The sequence below is a fragment of the Rhipicephalus sanguineus genome, chromosome 1, assembly GCF_013339695.2.
Source record: "Rhipicephalus sanguineus isolate Rsan-2018 chromosome 1, BIME_Rsan_1.4, whole genome shotgun sequence".
NCBI lineage: Eukaryota > Metazoa > Arthropoda > Arachnida > Ixodida > Ixodidae > Rhipicephalus > Rhipicephalus sanguineus.
Genome location: NC_051176.1, coordinates 190,707,502 through 190,728,519, shown reverse-complemented (window position 1 = coordinate 190,728,519; position 21,018 = coordinate 190,707,502). Strand labels below are relative to the sequence as shown.

General features: G+C 47.1%; 1 protein-coding gene across 1 annotated transcript; it reads left to right on the top strand.

Moving 5' to 3' along the window:
- Positions 1-2,098: 2,098 nt before the first annotated feature.
- Positions 2,099-19,030, top strand: LOC119404343 (gamma-aminobutyric acid receptor-associated protein-like 2). The gene is made up of 4 exons (XM_037670890.2): positions 2,099-2,399; positions 7,661-7,716; positions 14,865-15,037; positions 18,068-19,030. The coding sequence occupies exons 1-4, from the start codon at positions 2,333-2,335 to the stop codon at positions 18,189-18,191; spliced, it is 420 nt and encodes a 139-aa protein (XP_037526818.1). The 5' UTR covers positions 2,099-2,332; the 3' UTR covers positions 18,192-19,030.
- Positions 19,031-21,018: the final 1,988 nt, after the last annotated feature.

Below are 21,018 nucleotides of genomic sequence, written 5' to 3'. Positions count from 1 at the left end.
TTTTTTTTTTGTTTTTTTTTACAATCTTAGAATGTTTCGACGAGAAGTCTAACAGCGGTTTTGAAGACCTAGGAGAATATTTCCAGCATACGTGGCTCTTCTGAAACGTTAAGGAAATGTGTAGGAATTGTATTCGATCAGTCTGAGGCAGTTCCTTAGTGAGGTTCAGCCCTCCTCCATTTAATCATTTAATTCAAATTGGTCGCTTACTGGTGTAGCTATGGATTCAATGTCATCACCACTATAAAAAATCAAGTAATTGTCCACGTACCAGAAAACCTTAATAATATAATTACCTAAGGCGTCCCCTAAACGTTTGTCGATCTTTCTAAGGTATAAATCACTAAGAATGGGAGCAACCTTAGAATCAATGCAAATTCCTGATTTCTGCACATAAACGCTTTCCTTCAGCCTACCAGTATACCGTGCACCACGCGCGCCGCCTATGCGACTACTTCCCTCTTATCGGAATTTCACATCTACAGCCGGGACGCGAACCCGACACCCCGTGCTCAGCATCAGAATACCGTTGCTACTTCAGGTGCGGGTGTGTCGCATTAATTATGATCCACCCAATCAAAGAATCGAACCACATATACTCATGCGCTGTGGAAAACCTCTAACGTAATTACAAAATATCTATACTGCTGACCCCATGGTCGCGGGATCGAATCCCGGCCGCGGCGGCCGCATTTCGATGGAGGCGAAGTTCTAAGAGGCCCGTGCACTTAGATTTAGGTGCACGTTAAAGAAATCCAGGAGGTCGAAATTTCCGGGGCCCTCCACTGTGGCGTCCCTCATAATAATATCGTGGTTTTGGACGTAAGACCCTAGAATTATTATTATATTACAATATAGCTATAACCGCTTTAACCAAGTCTCCAAACTCTAGGGATCAAAATAAACTTCAGTTTATGGCATACAGATTACGTTTGCCAAACTTCGCGATCAATAACAAACAACCATTCTATCACGGTAAATGCTCATGAAACTGCCGCGAAGCGACATTTTGCGTCACCGTAATCTGAAAAAAAAAATCAAATCGCAAGCTGTTGCCACTAACCATAAACAGTACTATACTCTGCGCTGGTCCTTGTGTCTTCTTCGTTTTGACGTCGTTTAGTGTGTGCATTTAGATCAAGAAGATATTCCCGCACCGTTGTCTCTGAGCGCAGACTCGAGTTCGCTAAATGCTATTTAGCGATTTACTCGATCGTGGTGCATGCGTCCTGCATGTACAGACTGTGCCATCCATAAGCAAACTTGTCGGATACTAAGGTTAATATCAGAGAGGAGTCTTTAGTCGCCTTAGCTGCTGGTCGTAAGGGGCATTTGAAGTTACTCGCATCGGCGGTCTATATGAGTGCCTCTAGAAACGCGTCACTCGGCTCTAGCGTTGTATCTGTCGCAAGTACCGTATAGTTTGGAGGCCTTTGACAAAAGCTTCGCCTGAGTTTCCGCAAAGCTCCAACGTAGAGACTGATCTACGGCATGCAAGAGCGAAGAATACTTTCAAAAACGCACGGTGATAAGCGAATTTCCGTATAAGAGGATTGCACCGACGAAAATTGGATCCGGCACGGCCATGACGTGCCACCGCGAATAATCATAGCGCCCTTCGCGCGCAGAGAACGCATCGGGTCAACGCTCTCCGTTTCTAGAACCTTGTGGGGCTAGCATTTGCACGAGTACCGCTATAGTGCGAGGACTTCAAAGTAATTTCAAGCTGTCAAGACCAACAGTGTGCAAGCTAAGTGAGCACACGATTACCACAACCACGTAAATTGTAAAGCCGAGTGCGAAAGCACTACGTATATGACGCAACATTTCATCTTGACATACAGGCGACGAAGATATCGTGTCTGCGATAAAAGTTTTCCTTAGAATTCCTGGAGTGCTAAAAATTCAGTGCGCACTTAGTCGGAATTAAGCGCTAAAATTGTTTAGAGTGCGCGTTTCGTCACTCCTGTGTTTCATGACCTGCGCCTGCTGCCAGTCAAACAAAAGGACAGGGAAGTAGCTCCGGGTGACTGACGTTTCTGATTTGAAAGATTTAAAGAAAAAACGTCACGAGTTGTATTATTTCCAAAAGTATACGCCACGATTGAGCGCTCTTGTGCGGCTCGTTCCGTTTGCGGCTGCTCCCTTGTTTTGTTCGTTTTGCGATTCGGCCACTGGTCGGCGTAAGAAGTTTCCAATCGGCGGGTGGTGAGAAACAAAGCCACTATCAGCGGTCGGCGCGGCCGAGACGAACAATACGGGCGATCGTCGCCAGATAACCCTGCGTGCCCACGACGGCGGTGGTCGCGAGCCGTTCACTGAGCGTACAGCAATGCGACGGGCGGGAGCCAGCGCTGAGGACGGCATACGGTTCCGCTTCAAGCAGCAGTACACGCCAGGTGAGAGCGCGCGCCCCGGGCGCTGACCGTGAACGTGCGAAGCAGTGCTCGCCAGCGCCGCTTCGCAACGTCTCAGGCTCGGGACTTCCCGTTCCCATGTTTTTTTGGGGCGTGAGCCATGTTTTAGCACCGCCGTTCCTGCTCTTTGAAAGCGTATAGTGCACTGTCGATTAAACTGCACGTTTATGTCATCCTTAGCTCTGAGACATGCGTCAACGCTGCCATGGTTCGTATCCAATAGCCTCAGTTCGGATTCTACGTTTCCACGGTCTCTTTAGCCGCGGCTGCCTTCTCTCTCGAGCTTGAAGGCTGCACTTTGCGTCGTGTTCATCAAACTCCAAAAATACAGCTTGTTGCGTCCGTTCTCGCGGAATAGCGTACGCATTGTACCATCTCGGAAATGGTGGCGTAGCCCTTCATAGAGCCTATGTTATCATGCATCCTACAACGTTACCAGAAGTAACTAAATGAAATGTGTGTGGGTGGTTCACCGTTATGTGATCAGCACGTATGCAAGCGTTAACCGCAGCGTCGGTCGTATTATCCAGACGCTTCCTGAATAGGAGGTGCGGCAGCGTAGATGCTGCCCAAGACAAAGCAACCGTCCACGCCCCATCGTCACTACAGATGCTCATGTGCACTAGAAAATTATGAGCGGTCCACTGCTAAATAATGAACTCGATTTTTCTTTGTTACAGTTACGTACGCGCGAAAACAAGAGACGAGACGTATACACTTCTTTTATCATTTTTTTTTTGTCATTTTTCGTGCGCTACGTAAAATAAAGCAAGATCTAGCAAGGCGTTCAAACCACCGCACTTGTAAACGATATTTTTATGCGAATGTTTGCTACCAGGAATAATTCTTGAGTGGCGGTAGTTGACACGGCAACGACATATTGTATTCATTCCCCGGTGCCTTAACTGAACTTGGGCGCACTGATACCGTGCTGCCTTTTCTGCACAGCACACTGCTGGAGTACGCTATAGAGAAGTGTCAACATCTGCAGCCTTAAGTAGCAGTGATCGTGACCGTTCCGAATTTGTGGCTGGAGCGTAGACGTGGTTACATACAAGTACACAGCTAGGAAACAGCCTCGCTCCAAAGATGAAAAATAATCTCGCTGTAGTACGTGCGAGACAAGCGGCGAAGATATCTGTTTGCTTTTGTCCGTGTCGTTCCCTCTCCTTCACATAATGCGCTTGGTCACTTTCAAAGCACTCGACTTGGCCTGTTGCAAACCAGCCCGTATAACGATGCGATTAGCGCTTTTCTACTTCCCGGTATTTCGCTGTGCTCTGTCAAGGAACCAATTGTAAACCAGAGCGCACTTCGCGATAGAAAAATACATACTTTGTCCATCGTTTCCGCAAAGCTTGAAATTCTTAGTGCGGCAGAAAAATCCTTCTTTTGGAGCGCGGAGAGCAAAGTTTCATTGAAGCGACCCCCCCCCCCCCCTCCCCACCAGTTGGTCGAGTCCGAAAAGACCCCATGCTTCACAATGGATGAAGTGAATGAAAATGAAGCGATGGCGTGCTTCTTAGAATGACCTGCCTTTGGTCCCTAGCTTTCCGGGAGTGAAGACGGGGAGTAAACGGTTATAAAAATGCATGCACCAGTGGCCTTCGGCCGCCATTATCGTCCAGAACCTGCGTGGCCGTAACCCTGCTCTTAAAACAATGATGGAACAGGCCGGATGAGTAAAAATATGGGGCACACTTTGCGCCCCCACCCATATACAGGTGATTATAGCCTCCCTTCCCCCGTGCGTTTCACCTCTACGCCGTCCGCCTCTCATAATGTGCAGTTTCGAGGCGCATACACTCCGCAGGCTGAATTTCTGACACAACTGCCATTGAAACCGGTGACAAAAGGCGCTGTAGCTTTGCGTCACATTGCGCTGAACCACACTCAACAGCGTTTTCGAGAGAGATCTTGGTTATCGATACGTTTCCCACGCATTACGGAAGCTCATAATCCATGGCAAGTGCTCTAGTTAATCGAGACGTTTTCTGTAGTCTCTCATGTCATCACGTTTTCATTGGTGAACTAATGCAGTTCGCCACTGTTTAACGGCAAATTTTGCATGTCCGAAAATCTTAATGACGTACGTGTTGTCGAAAAAGTTTCTCCTCGGGAAATTTTCGACCGGCTTCTCGGAAACATCCGGTGTTTATTGAAAAGCGGGGATATCGGCCTCAGACTGCGCACTCTGCGCAGGGCAAGGAAGACGATGACGACCTTGACTGCAATTTCACTGGCAAGTGATTCATCGCTGTAAGGACAGAGCCCAGCGTGGTGGCTTGCAGCACTCGTGCGGGAACAAAATGTGGAAAATACGCGGCCACTTTAGCGCACGCTCAAGTCCCGTGCAGTTTAAACTATATGCACGAAGTGCTTCGCTCTACGGCGCTCTTTTTATCCCATGACCGTTGTTTCTTGCCTGAAACTGCTCATTAACTGTTTCACTATTGAGCTGTTGCAAGTTTCCGCGAGCACGCTCCAAAGGTTACTGACTGATTCAATTATTGCGTTTTGACCCGCAAACCGAGATATTGGAGCCGTTCACCGGGAAACATTGCAAAATGTAATCATGCTTTTAACTTAGCATATTTCTTTTTTCTGCCATGTCTCGTCTGGCGATAAACAGCGCTGATAAAGTCATCGCACGTTTTCAATGCGTGTCGTCGGGTCTTTACTGAGTTCGGGGTGTGAACAAGGCTCCCGTGTGGGAGCCGAAACGTCTTTTTCTGTGTGTTTTAATTTTCACTTTGGTCGGCGCAGTGCCTTGGGATTTTTTACCTTTACCATGTATGATCCCGACCAGACGGGCTTCCGTCAAACATCAAACTTCAGTTCGGGGTGCCAATGGAAAGCTAAGCGCCGCTCAATCTCGTGCGCATTTGACTACTCTTCTTTTTCAATGATTACGCACAAACATGGCGCTGGATCTTGGCTCTTGAATCGATTGTACGTGAAACATAATTTTCCTTATCACGTGCGGTAACGGAACGTTGTAATCGCATAAAGTTAAAGGATTATGACGATTTCGATTAGCGAATGAGTATAATATAAATCGAAGCCCTTGAAATTTCAATCAAACCGCGTTTTTCTACATATCTTGAATTATTTGTTAGAATGGAGCGCAGGGCACTTCCACCTATGCGGAGGGAAGGCATACAAGCTTTGCGATGTAGGTGTTTGTCATGTTTCCACATTGGCTGCTCTCTTACCTGAAAGTTACATCGTTTGTGTATCCATCCGGTATTGGTATTGCTTGGTTATGGATATGGCTTGCTGTTGAAATTATATAAAATCACTGTGCATCATTAAACATCGCTATTCACAATTTATCAGTGCTATAATTGAGGTCCTGATATGGCCTGATTGCCTGAAATATTTGCCAGTCTCTGCAAACCCTTTGCATTGTTTCCCTAGTAGAGCGATGCCGCATGCCGGTGAGAGCGCCGCCAGTGAATCACTGAAAACTACCAATTTTCGCGCGTCCCGTAACCGAAAAATAAATTGTGGTTTTGAAGAGCTCGTGTATTGTCGGAACATAGCACAAGTGCATAACAGCTTGTCACTCAAATTTTGCCCGTAAGGTAGGTAATAATAATGTTGTCGTTGATGTTCGTACTCGCTGTCTCCGCGGCTGGTCGTGCGTGCGTCTGTATGTGCGCGTGTATATGTACACATGCAAAATTTTAAATTTTGGGGGTTTTGAAGCCCACCCCCCACGGCTGGCTACGCCAATGCAAAAGGGTGATCATTCTTTCGTCCTTTTAGTCTCTAGTTAGTCTCTAGAAGACATACACGGTCCACTTTTATGAGCAAAGCCTCGAAGTCAGCAAGTTTGTTATGCTTTTTTTTTTCAACAGTAGTTGGAATTGTTGCGCACTTCTTCACATGAGTGTATAAAACGCAGTCGTTTCTACGAGATTTGTGCACGCACATACGATAACGGGTATACTGAGGCTAGACTCATGCCGAAATGTGTATTTATGTTCCGATTGACTGTGCTTCAAGAATCGGCATTGTAAAACATCATGATCATATTTTGAGAACTGTTAAGCTAAACTTGGGGCATCTGCACGAATTCGCGCCGTCGCATGCAGCTGCCGAGAGCGAGGACGACGCGTGCCGTCAGTCGTCCCCTTGATATTGAGAATGCCGACATGGGCGTCCGGAGGGGGGTGCAAGGGGGGGCAGCTGCCCCCCCTTGGAATTTTGGATAATAATTTTCTATGCAGTAGCAGTAAGCTACACAGCTTGATTAGCACACTCCTGTCCCGTATATCCGCGTGAAACATCATTCAGGATTACGAGCCAACTTTGCACGTTACATACTGCTATGGACTTATCTTGCCGGTCATGTCACGGCAATGAAACAAAAGCTACCTATGCTGTATGCCCCCCTCCCCTCCCCCACACTCTGCTGATGCACCCCCCTGGAAAAAGTTCTGCGGACGCCCTTGAATGCCGATAAGGCCGATAAAGCGTATAATGCAGCGCGTTAGTACCTCTATTGTAACGCGACGTCGAGCGTACGCTTGGGGTCTCCCCGTCAGCTGGAAACGGACGACTTCTTCACCGGTAACACTTTGCCGATGACTGTCGTTCCTGCCGCGAGCGCTCCTTATATGTACAGACGTAGACCGCACAACGTGATCGCGCCTTGTACCGCAACCGAGTTGCTCGTCCCGGTGATAGTTCGTACGTAGCCTCGCCCTTGGGTCGGCTTCAGCAGTACAGTCGCTGCTCCGATAGCGGGCGCGGCCCATTCGTGTACGGGGGGCCGTTTTGGCTGTGTACGGGCTGCAGTTTTTGCAAGCATACAAAAACTGCAGAGTCAGAATTAGCTGCTACGTGCATCGCCGCCTTATGCGTTACTTGCTGTTTCGTTTTTTTCCCTTGTAGTTGGAGCTATAGCGCGTCTTTCTTTTAAACTTCCAACAATATTATCAGAACGGGTTGCCAAGCCAGAACCACCATTTCGGTTAAAGTGAATCGCCCAAAGTAAGTACCCGAAAATAGAACTTCCAAAATACACTAAGGGATGAAGTCGGACTGGTTTGTCAAAATCTATTTTCTGTTCTTGGTCAGGAGTGCACGTTTGCGTTGTTTCGTGTCGTTATCGAGTGCTCTTGCGCTAGTCAACCCCGTGTAACCGCTCCTGGTTATTTCATTCGAGCTGCTTGTTGTATTTTTGCTTCCTTGCATTGATACCAACATAACCGTTGCTTTTATATTTTTTTTAGAGCAGAGGAAGCAAGAGGCGGACGCTATCCTCCAGAAGTACCCTCAACGTATTCCTGTAAGTACCGCATGCAGTGGTGGACTGCGCATCGTCTTGCACCTCTGTACTGCGTGTTTGTAGATATCGCGTGGCCACTGCTGCGCATACCACTGAGCTTATATATCTATTGGAAAGAGTAAATCCGCGATTATGAAACGAAGACTGTGAAGAACAACCAGACAGGGCCAGCGTTTCTCCTGTCTGGCTGTTCTTGTCTTCGTCTTATAATAGTCGGTTTCCTCTTTCGAATTTAATGAACCCACTCGCCCGGCAAGCTACGTTACTGATATATGTGTACGTGCAAGTGCCGTATGGTGTGTGCGAAAGAGTAGCCCCAAAGTGTTCCTGACATGTTGAACAGTTCGTAGTCGGTTGTGAGTGACCACACACTCATTGGCCCAAAAACGTTTGGAATGAACGGCATGCATGTGCAACGTCGTGAGCGGATAGCTTTGTGTAAAATAAATGCTCTCATTGAAGTTGTGCGGAAGTCATACGCGCGGTTGATGCGACCTGCACTGTGCGATTTATCGCGACTTTTCCGTGTGCACCTGAAAAATGGCAACATATCAAGACAGAAAACGAACAACGCGTAAGCTGATCTGAAGCTACGCCCCGCTCTTTGTGGACCCAACGTTATTAACGAGAACCTTCCTCGACTTCGTGGCCGGCGCGCTCATTCGAGCTTCTCTTCAGCTAATCGCGTGTTCGAAATCACAATCATGCACGGAGTTGCACATTACTTCGTTTCTAAATCGCTTAGTAAGGCTGATCGTGTCGTCGGCGTAGACGGAAGGAAAATAAAATTTTACAAAATTTAGATCGAAACACCTTATTTTTTTTTTTTTACTTGGAATATCCGAGTGATAGAGCAAGCTAGCAGCGCTCAGCATGTTTCTAGCGGTTCGAAGTAGAATAGGAGCTTCTGGATCTTTACACATTATTCTCCTTACACATTTATTGTCAACACGAAATGCACAAATTACGGTGATACGTCTACCATACAGTTCAATTTTACATCGCCCAATGACACGCACCACTGTGAATGTAGTAGTAGTAGTAGTACTAGCAATATAGTGATTAAGAGGTAAGACTTATTCCTGCAGCCCATAGGGAACCCAAGCTCAAGTTTGCGGCGCGACGACAGCGCCGCGCCAGCCGCGCTGCGGCTCTGTCGGAAAACACTGAACCGTCGCGCGGCCGACTCAGCCCCTTTCACGGTAGCGGTAGCGTACGTGCGCTCGCGTTCTTCTCTCGGTGCGGGTAACTGTGGGGCCGTCAGCTCGGCACGTTGAACCGAGAGGCTTGCTGTGCGAAGCTGCGCATTTCCACGATGGCAGAAGCGACCCCGCGGAAGCGCAAGCGTGGTCCGAAGTATTGCGGTTTAGTGGCCAGCCACAACAGTGCAGACAAGGCACACGATTCACGTGTTAAACTGTATCGGTTCCCAGGCGTGTCGCACGAGAAATAAAGGCGGCAAGCGTGGATAGCTGACAGCGCTGTCTCGCCTTCTATTTTGGCTGTCTGAGTTCATCGCTTTCGTTCGTTCCGACTACCTGAATCGGTAAGTAACGGGGCGCATGCACGCAGCGACTACAGTAATGATTACTCGCTGTCTTCTCGCATTGTTAAAGTCCAGTTACGGTTGTAGGTGAAGCAACTTTGTGTTTTGATTCCCCGTGCTCGTGAGACCTACCCGTCGTTGTTGAACGTTCACATTCGCGTTATACCGTTAGCGTTGCGCGGTTGGTTAAATTCAACTGAACTCCGCACATTGTCAGAAGTTCGGCGCCTGCATTTCACGCGTCGGGAAGGCTGCTTTATCACGCCGGAACGGACGTCTGTGCATTTTCAGCAAGCTTTGACATCGTTCTGCAGGTTTGCTTTGTTTTTGTCACTTTATTGGGGTGATATATATTTAAGCCGCTAAATATAACTGGCACTTCATACATGCTTTGCAATTGCAACCTTGAATTAACTACCTTCTGACTTTGTGCGATTTTCTAGCCGCGTTCACGCAGCAGGTTTTATACGCCTGTCAAGTCGATATAATAAAAAGAGACTGCAAGCATGACGCGAGAGCCGAAAAAACGAGGCGAGCAGTTCATCTTGCTTCACAGTGGTTGAAGCTCAGCTAGCTGTCTCGCGTCTTAATCGGCGGGTGATTCTCCAGCGGCACGGAGGACTTGACTCTAACCTTCTCAGGAAGCAGTGCCATGGCCGTATAATCTTTTTTTCGCACGCCGCAAACGTTTGTTCACGAAAGTACACGGCTGCTACTGTAAGCATGCCATATCAAAACAACAATCATATGATTCGTAGTACACGCCGCAGAACATCGATAGCGTGTACGGCTTCATTTCGGAGTGCATGTGGACCATTATTCATCTTTAACGTGACAGAATGAGACTTACCTCGAGGTATACGTCCTACACGGTGTAATCGCGACTTGGGAAATGCATTTCGCTTTGAGTCGGGCGTGGTTGTCGTCGATCGTCTGCTCTTCACCGTTAACGTGATTGACGAGCTTTCCTCATTTTATCAAGTTCGCTTTGCGGAAGTGCCAGTCAAGCTTGAAGATCCTTTTGAAGCCGCACTGCACGCGGTACATTGTGAGACGCCGCAAGTGCACCGCGAGAGCTCTGCACGTGCACGGAAGCGAGCGGCAACGCGGTGACGAGAAGGGAAAGCGCTCGCTGATCACGCCCCAGTTTCTCTTTTTCTGCCAGAGATGGCGCTGCCTGTCAAGAGCAGCAGCGCCGCTAAGCGTTGCTTGGGAAGCCTATACGGGCGCACGGCGCAGCGTCGTAGGGAGAAGGGGAGTTAAAAGGAGGCCAGTCCACGCCGATGGCAAGGTCCCGCGGAAGGTCGATGCTTACGGGTGACTGGTGGTCCCGGTCGTCTCCACGAACTCAAGACGCGCCGTCAAGACGCGCCGTTTCATCTATCGCTAGCTGCAGAGAATTCTACAAAAATAGACTTCTACACATCAAATGTGTGGTGAACACCCAGTGATAGTAGGCCCGGCTATGTGCTTAATTTTCGATGGTTTTCCGTATTTATTTTCTCGGAGCGATTCCAAACATAACTTATATTTCAGACAGCGATTCCAAACAGAACTACAATGAACTTATATCTTTAATGTTTCGAATGGCAGTAGCCTTTCCTGCAGGCACCCAAGTTTATTGTGGTGCCCCGTAAGCAGAGTTAACTCTGCTTCATCACGTGAGGAGGTACCGTCAGCTAGAACATTGCATGTACCTGTTTTCTTGGTGTACAGGCTCTGCCCGATCTAGAAAGCGTCGTGCAATGGCCCGCTAGAGCCCCGCCCAGTGGTTTCAAAATCTTTTTAATGCGGAAACCTTAGATGCCTCATGAAACGCCAAAAGTGATCGTCGGCGTCAACACGAACGGTCATTAAGCGTGCGCACAGGGGGGTGGGCCGCCCCCCTAATCACCTAAGAGGAGGGGGGGGGGGCGAAAAATCTGCCCCGTACATTGACTTATAGTAGGGGGGGGGGCTGCGATGATCCTTTGCCCCCACCCCCCCCGATGGGCAACCCTGCGCACGCCTATGCGAACGGTACAAAATGTCACATGATCACAGATGACGCCTCAGGTCACTGAAATTTGTGACGTCATGGCATGACGTCATATGATGACGTTATAACTTGACATCGTCGCTTGGTCACGGGTAGGCCGTTCCTGGAGGTTATCCAAAGCCGGACTAGATGCAGAAAGCTGAATGGGGAGGTTGGGGTACAATTCCATCGAATGAGATACGTCAAAGTAATTGAGCCTCGCGAGAGCGTAGGCTTTCGTCTCATGCGCTCCCCTTAACGTTAGCCAAAGGGACTGTGTTTTTAAATGCGAAGCATTTCTTAGCGAACTTCTGCGAGTTTGAGCGTATCTATCTATCTATCTATCTATCTATCTATCTATCTATCTATCTATCTATCTATCTGTCTATCTGTCTGTCTGTCTGTCTCTGTCTGTCTGTCTGTCTGTCTGTCTGTCTGTCTATCTATCTATCTATCTATCTATCTATCTATCTATCTATCTATCTATCTATCTATCTATCTATCTATCTATCTATCTATCTATCTATCTATCTATCTATCTATCTATCTATCTATCTATCTATCTATCTATCTAATCTAGCCGCCTACGACTTTGTGCTCTCCTGGCCGTTTCGTTAATCGGATGTATACCAAAATTGGTATGGAATAACATGACCGTATTACGAACATAAATGACATGTCATAACATGAAAATCATGACATGCATGTCATGAACAGCATGATTTACACTCCACGGCGTTGGGGCTCTTGCGGCCATTCCGTTAGTTCCATATATACCAAAACTGGTATGATGTGACAAGAGTTCATGGCGAACATAATGACAGGTCCTAACGTGCAAATCATGACACGCATGTCATGTGCGGCATGATTTACATGACATGGTCTCGGGGCGCTCGTGGCCGTTTAAATGAATGGATATATACGAAAACTGGTATGACGAGACATTTCGACATGGCGAACATAACTGACACGTGGTAACATGAAAATCATGACACGCGTGTCATGCACGTCATGACTTACATGCCACGCTCATGACGCACTCGCGGCCATTTCGCTAGGTTGATATACACCAAAATTGGTATCATTTTAACGTATGGTGTAGTAGCGCAAATTCGACGGGGACAAAGAGGACAAGGAGCAAAAAACACGACACTCGCGCTTTTTTGCTCCTTGTCCTCTTTGTCCCCGTCGAATTTGCGCTACTACACCATACGTTAAAATGATATCTCACCAACTAGCCCAGCTCTCAACCCTACCAAAATTGGTATTGCGCGATGTGACTGTATGAAGAACATGAATAACAGGTGGTAACATGAAAACCATGATATGCATGTCATGATTTACATGCCACGCTCATGGTGCATTCGGGGCCGTTTCGCTGGCTTGATATACACCAAAATTGGTATTGCGCGACGCGACTGTATGACGAACGTAAATTAGAGGTGGTAACATGAAAATCATGACACGCGTGTCATGCACGACATAATTTACATGCCACGCTCATGACGCACTCGCGGCCGTTTCGCTATGTTGATATACACCAAAATTGGTATTGCGCGATGTGACTGTATGAAGAACATGAATAACAGGTGGTAACATGAAAACCATGACATGTATGTCATGTATGTCATGATTTACATGCCACGCTCATGGTGCATTCGCGGCCGTTTCGCTGGCTTGATATACACCAAAATTGGTATTGCACGACGTGACTGTATGACGAACGTAAATTAGAGGTGGTAACATGAAAATCATGACACGCGTGTCATGTACGACATGATTTACATGGCACACCCATGGTGCGCTCGCGGCCGTTTCGCTAGATTGATATGCACCAAAACTGGTATTGCGCGATGTGACTGTATCAAGAACATGAATAGCAGGTGGTAACATGAAAACCATGACATGCATGTCATGATTTACATGCCACGCTCATGGTGCATTCGCGGACGTTTCACTAGCTTGATATACGCCAAAATTGGTATTGCGCGACGCGCCTGTATGACGAACATAAATGAGAGGTGATAACATGAAAATCGTGACAGGCAAGTCATGTGCGACATGATTTACATGCCACGCTCATGATGCGCTCGCGGCCGTTTAGCTCGCTTGATATACACCAAAATTGGTATTGCGCAACGCGACTTTATTACAAACATATATCACAGGTGGTAACTTGAAAATTATGATATGCATATCATTTACGGCATGATTTACATGCCACGCTCATTGTCCGATCGTGGCCGTTTCGCTAGCTTGATATACACCAAAATTGGCATTGCGTGACGCGAATGTATAACGAACATAAGTTACAGGTGGTAACATGATAACCATGAAATGCATGTCATGTGTGGCATGATTTACATGCCACGCTCATGGTTCACTCGCGGCCATTTCGCTCCTTCGATATACCAAAATTGGTATTGTGCGATGTGACTGTATGGCGAACATAAATGACAGGTCCTAACATGCGAATTACGTTATGCATGTCATGTACGGTATGATTTACATGACACTGTTATGGTGCGCTTCCGGCCGTTTAGATAACCTGATATATACCAAAATTGGTATGGCATGACAGGAGTGCGTGATGAACACAATTGACCGGTCATGCAGTATATATACCAGAATATACGTTTCATTGGCATGGTATATACCGCATTGTACATGCACGCGTGCATGGCAAACATGCGATATATGCTGAACTAGATGCCATGGCATGAATGATTTCATTCGGCTCAAAAATAAACAAAACGATGTATGCAGCTATTTGCTGGCTGCTTCGCATTACATCGATTCCCACAGTGCATGGGATCTGCCGGATTTTTTTCTTTAGTTTAACGAGTTGCACTGAAATATCTTTCAGTGCTTGCACTTGTGACTGCTGTGCGACGAATGTGTTTGCAACTGAAGACAATCTAGAAATATTTTTTTTTCTTGTGGTCCTTCTATGATTCGAGCAGACGTCATCTCTTCAGTACCACCAAAATGTGAATATGAACTCGTGGTTATTTTGTTCTGACTGCGAGGTCTTATAACTCGTGAAATTTATCCTTCATCGCTACTTTGCACTAGCCTAAAGGGCTCCACCTTGCCGAAGGGCTGAGCTACGATAAATTTGACGCTGTCCCTCATCGCACCGTCTGCAGTCGAACGACGGATCGTCAATGTCTTGTCTTAGCGCGAAACTCTCCTCAGGAGAGCCGAGGTCTTAACCTTGAAACCACAACGGCCAGTCTTTATAAACGTGGCTAACTTGGTTTTTTGGTGCTATACATTTAACTTTGTTGTAGCAGGTCATTTTGATCCCGTGCAGTGCTCTACCATCAGCGCTCTTTCCAAGTATAGTCGTGCGCCCACAGACTTGAGGGTTTCGCTATATCGTACTTGATAATAATGTGAACCTACGCTGTTGCATTTAAAGGCGGTCTCCTGATGCGGTCTCGTGATTCCTGTTAATACTGTACAGTTTGGTAAATTCCAAGCTAAGGCTCTAAACAATCGGAATATGGATCGTGAATCGGTTTTGACCACGGCTGCGACTCTTGCGCGAAAGCGGGACCAACCTCTTCCTCTCTGTCTCAGGTGATTGTGGAGCGGGCGCCCAACTCGCACGTTCCTTCCATAGACAAGCAGAAGTTCCTGGTGCCCAATGACATCACGGTGGCGCAGTTTATGTGGATCGTGCGCAAGCGCATCCATCTCTCGCCGGAGAAGGCACTCTTCGTCTTCGTTGGTCGCCTTATGCCCCAATCCAGGTGAGCGATCCTTTCGTGCCAAGCTTCGATTGTGGATGTTACTTAGCGGCAGAGCGCAGCTGCTTCACAGCGGTATGACCGCAAGGCGTTTCAAGTGGGTTACTGCACACGTACCAAATGCAAGGCGTGTGTCTTTGTGAACTGGTATACGAGTAGCATAGAATCGAATCTAGGCAGACTTTGAGCCTCTATCGGATGTTTTCTTTAAAGTAAATCTTGTACAATTGCAGCCTCTGCGTGTACTTGTGGCTATAAGAATTCGCATCGAGACTAGAAACTTCAGTGCGCCGTTATGACTTGTCGCTACTGCATCTGCGAGGACCCAGCTGCACACGCGCTGACTGAACGGGACTGCAATAGCGGCACGTACCTGGCCGACAGGGGCGTAGCCAGGGGGGGGGGGGGTTCAGCCTTAGAAATGTTTCGTGACTGCAGGTTGAAATACAGAATGACTAAAGTATTCAACGTGGCACTTTGTCAACAGATTTAGGTTAAACTCGTGTATAAATATTAAACAATATTCCCGAGTCAATATCATGAATGTCATGATGAAGATAGTGCGTTGATTACTCTTTCGCTTCGGCGACCCTGTAGTTTTAAGCAACAAAAAAAAAACGCCTTCATCCTGTGATCAATCTAGCGTTGATAGTCCCGTAAAACCTTGGGCTGCTTGCATCTTGGTAATTCTACGATTAAAACAACAAACTTTACGCCTCTCTTTTCCAACGTTTCGTTCGTTTGAGGTTTTTTCATCGGTGCTTATTATTCAAAAAGATTCGAAAGGTATTCGGTTTTTCTAATATGCCCTATTCGATTCGAGTACCGAATCGAATAAGTGGAACCTGGGTGATACGATTACAGCTCATACGAATTTCGGGGTGATACGAATTTTTCGTTGGTCCCGGCCAAGGCCCATTGGCCTGCAATGTAATGGAGCACGCGTTGTTGCGAACCGATTTTCGCCCAGTGACGTCTGATATGAACGTACGCTACCGCCCAGGTACGAAGAGGTGCCGTCCGCGCTGTCGCGGAAGACACGCCAAGCACGTGCGAGCGCGGGAACGCAAGCGTGGGCATGCGCGCCGCACCGCCAAAACGTCAGAATCACGGTGTAAGAAAAACACTTTTCTTACGGTCAGAATAAACCTTCAGAGACGCGTCACGGCCTCCGAGAATGTGTGCGCGAATCTTTGAGGCTCTTATGTGCCATGATAAGCAGAGGGGCGCGATATCAACGGTACACAAAAGGAAAAGAATGGACACGGGGCGACGCGCTACTAGCAACTGAATAATTTTTATTCAGGAAAGACATGCATTAGTCACCCCTCTATCAGTTTGCAAGAAGGGGAGATAGCCTTTCTGGAACGTCACTTGACGTAGGCATGCTGAGCGCAAGGTTTTAGTTTATTTGTTTGTTGACTCGTTGGAGTTGATATGATTGCACGGGGGATAAATGTCTTTCCTGAATAAAAATTTTTCAGTTGCTAGTAGCGCGTCGTCCTGCGTCCACTCTTTTCCTTTTGTGTACCGTTGTATCGCGCCCCTCTGCTTATCATGAACCAACACCAACTCGCCCAACTTTTTACCTTACTCTTATGTGCCTCCGTGTGCCTTCGCGTTTAGATTAGAGGACATTAGCGCCATGCTTCTTTTTTCTAACGCGTGGACGCAGGCTGCTGTCGTTGTACTGTGTTTACACCTGCCTGCCTCGTGCATCAGACATCCTATGAAAGGTGGACGAGGACCGAAAGAAGGCGAGGACGGTCTTGGCGAAAGAGTCAGGCCTCACAACGTCAACATGCGCAACCGTTGAGGTCGCACTTGTGTGGGCACAGCTGTAAATCTCCCAAAAAACATCCCCAACACCTCCGCGATAACAAAATCATAACACAGGACCGTGGTTCTGTAATTTTGTGGTCTTGATTCATCGTGTCAAAGCGCTTCTTTTGTTACTTTCGCTGTAGTACTCGGGTGTCATGCGAAAAATCATACTAAAATTTGGAAGGGGCTACTGCTGTCGCGGGTCACAACGCATCTGGTTAATTAATTAAATACGCGCGTACAGGCCGTATATTTACGAGTGCTGGTATGATTGCTGACATCTAAAGACTTGACTGACAATCATTCAGGGTTCTTCTTGACGTTGCTGCGGCCCTGAAAAACAAATTAAAATGTACGCCAGCTTTCTAAATGAAAATGTACGCCATGCTTTCTGGTGATACGAATTTCGGATAAGAATGTTTTTGGTGGTGCCGTGAGGTTCGTATCACCGAGGTTTCACTGTAGAACGCTATTCGATTCGTTATTCGAAGTTTTCGAATATTCGCACATCCCTAGGCAGCACACGTAGTAACGGTGAGTAGCCATGAACTAAGACACATAATCGACGTTTTGGACCAGGATTCTTGTGCCTTACTCCTTGCATATACGTGTTCCATGACGTAGCACAAAGCTGTTCGTACAAAATCATGAAAATTATCGTTCGCTTAAAATTTCCGTTAAGACTGCCACGTTTGCGGCATAACATACTACGGCCAGTAGAGGTAGTAACGTGTACCAACCCGTCGCGTACGCAAGTAGTAACCGTTACTAACCCTGACAAGCTGAGTAGTAATGACAACGTTTACTACCTGTCATATTTCAAAAGCAGTGAAACGCTAGCGGCATGGGGGTAGTAAATGCTGCAGTTCCCAGCTTTTTGCTACCTTTCTTTCTTTCTTTTCTTCTTTCTTTTTTTCTTAAGTCTACTGCCGCGCTTGGCCACACGAACGGTCACAAGTTTTTTCAAGAAAGAACACTGCACGTAATTAGGTCCTTTAATCTACCCTCTCCGGCTTAAAGGTACAGTTCCTTCCACCAGGGAGGCTGTGGCATCAGCAAACCAGTTGTGGCGTTGATGCATCCACTAGAACCAGGCAGTAAACACTTCCGCACATCGCTCTTGCAGTGAAGATAAACGTGACAAGTCTGCTCGTAAGTGCTTCTGGCAATGTGTGCTAGTCGTTGAGTAGTTTTCGTCTCTCCCCGCAGCCTCAGCATGGGAGACCTATATGCCACGTACCACGACGACGACGGCTTCCTCTACCTCGCCTACAGTGGTGAAAACACGTTCGGCGGCCTACGCTCCGGAACAAGTGTGCCCCTACAGACTTGAACTGTCGTGCCTGCGTGCCTCGTAGCGCGCTGTTCGTCCGTATGCTTCGCGGTGCAGCAAGCGGCCGCCTTCATTTTAAAGCAATACTCTCGCGTACTCTTCTGTGGCGGCTTTTTTTTTCTTTTTAACTCTTGTGCGGTCGGAACCCCTTGCGCATCCTATATGAAGTGGCGTAACATATGGCAGCTTGTTACAAATAAAATTAGCTATTAAAGAATATGTGATGCCGGGTTTCGATCACTGTGTGTCGCGCATGCACCACGAAGACAGTGATCACGAACTATTTGTAACCGCGCTTCACGGCTCGTTGCTTTCGATGGTGTATTTAAGCTTTGACCAGCCCTATCGGTTTGCAAGTTTAAACGTTTAGGCCAACAGTTCGCCTGGGGCCGCGATCTGGAGCGAGCTGTGTCACAAGTTCCAGGCTTTCGGTTACCATTCCATTCAAAGCATCCATGGTTTGGCGATTGCTATTCGCCCACAGGGGAGAGCGTGCGCTACATATTCAGTGTTGTATGCTCATTTGAAGCTTGTTGCGTACGCGCAGCGTCTGATTGTTTGAAGAAAGACATCGTTTTCGTTGTTTTTTTCTTAACGAACAAGCGTACTACAAACTCAAGCGTGCTACGTACCATGTCTCCCGTATGCCGCTTTCTGCGCCTCCATTAAGACCAGTATTAAGACTCGCAAGGCAGTGCTTAATAGATCTTTGATAAATGTGCTCACTGGTGACATGAAAGATCTGGAATAGATATGCAGGTTTTCTCGACTGTTTGAACAGAAATGCGGCGTTCTATATTGCCTGCTCATGTTTCTCTTTCGAACGCGTAGTCATTTATACAGTGATTTTAATGCGTGAATATACGAGACTTCAACTTTTGCTCAATTTTATTTGTTTCGGATGATGTGAATGGTAAAAAATGCGACCAGCCAAAAATAAAGTTCACACGAAAAGCAAATCAAGAACTACGATCCTGTCTTATTTACTGAAGATTTTAGTTCGCCACTCCTATCTGCCAACGCGAACGCGCGTATACAGCGCCGATCCAGTGACGGGCCACGGAAGGATGGAACACTTTTTTCAGCATGAAAACAGTTCCCCACGGACTGTCGGAACTCATGCTCCAGGAGACTCTTCCTTCCCGAGTCCGAGCTACAAATCTGAAAGGCTGTTTTGTCTACTGCAAGCTCTGGATTCAATTTCGGGAGCCGGTTGACTCGTCATGACCGCCATGTTTCAGACATCGCCTGTGTTCTGCAAGGCGTTTTGACTTGACCTCATGAAACGTTCGTTTACAAAACGTTTAGTTCAGGATACTTGGCGCGTGTCGTTTGCACTCCTGGGTCAGGAAGGTGGCTACCATCTAGAGCAATAAGATTCGTAGAAACGCGACGGTATACTTGGTTGCTGGTAGCTGCAGACAAGAGACTCATTAAAATAATCCTTGTTACCAGCCACGAAGACGTATTTTTCGTCAAAGTAGGTGATATTCATTTCAGCACGTTCCAAAAATTCAGAACGAAGGCCTAAGCTTGATGCAACGCATCGATATTCGTGAAATATCGGAGACTCTTATTTATGAGGCACAAGGTTGGCGAAATTTAGATTTGGTTCGTGCAAGTTTTGTTGTTTGTTCTCGATTTTTTTTATCTATGGCAATTATTTATTTCAAAACGCGATCCACAGAGGAATCATTGCCTCAGAAGCGATAAAACTTCGTCGTGTGCTTTACGTGGGTTTTCCACGTAAATTCCGGGACGGAATTTTCTGTGCTATAGTGGCACGTTTGGTTTCAATATTACCTGGCCTTGAAATTTGATCAATATCTCAAGTACGTACGATTCTCATGGATTCTTTCAGTATTTAAAAAGGGGGGATTAAAATATGACTGGGTCTTCGGATTTGTCAAGGGTCCGACGAGGACAGTCCTCGTCGGTCCCTTGTCTTTGTTTCTCCCGCGCCAACTAGCCCCGGTCACACACCTTGCTTTGACGTTGGTTCCCAAGCACGGGGCCGCGGGTTCGATTCCCGGCCGCTACAGTGTGCCTCATAATCATGTCTGGGTTCTGGAACGTAAAAACGTCAGTGTTTAGTTGGAAGCAGCGCATTAATGGAAAACAAGAAAGAGAAGAGCATAAGACAGCGTTGGACCTGCAACGCGTTCTCTCCGTCAGCTCGCGGAGCACACAGCGAGAAAAGAAAGATGAGAGAAATAGCGAACTGAAACACAATGTCTACTCCTCTCATGATGAGTCGTGCTGCCTTTGCAGCGGTACGCATTGTGCAGACTATATCCTAGCTGCCCAACAGGGTCGAAGGAACTGCAAGTATACGAAAAGTAATCGGCAGCTACCTATGTTCTCGCTGTGAGGCCATTGCGAAGGTTCAGAGCAGGGCTCACGGAGATGCAAGCATAAGAGCGTACCATAAATTAGGTTTAAATAGCTCAATATATCGGGCTTTATAGAACTTTTGGGAGAAAAAAAAAACAATGGAACGAATTAAAGGAACCCTAACAGCGAACTTTTGTGACTTGTTTACTGTAAATTTTTAGCCTCGTGTCTAATAATGCCGAAATTGAATCGTAAATGCTCTAACGTATCGTATAATTAATGCTAGCGTGGTTAACTGTGGCCAGTTTTAACGTCACTTCAAAAGGCCCGCCTAAAATCGTAAGAAACTAGCGGCCCACAGTGGGGGAGCGCCTGAGACCACGTGCGCTCAAGTTTTGGTGACGCTGACAGCGCAGTTTTCAAATCGGGGCCCTGCGCGCGGTAAAGAATGAAACGATGTGGGTGCTTCGGTATGAGTTAAGTGAACTAAGTG

Excerpts from the sequence above, each read along its gene's own strand:
- LOC119404343 (XM_037670890.2), top strand. The coding sequence starts at position 2,333 with ATGCGACGGGCGGGAGCCAGCGCTGAGGACGGCATACGGTTCCGCTTC. Across the intron at positions 2,400-7,660 it reads CAAGCAGCAGTACACGCCAG|AGCAGAGGAAGCAAGAGGCG; the intron begins GTGAGAGCGCGC and ends TATTTTTTTTAG. Across the intron at positions 7,717-14,864 it reads AGTACCCTCAACGTATTCCT|GTGATTGTGGAGCGGGCGCC; the intron begins GTAAGTACCGCA and ends TCTCTGTCTCAG.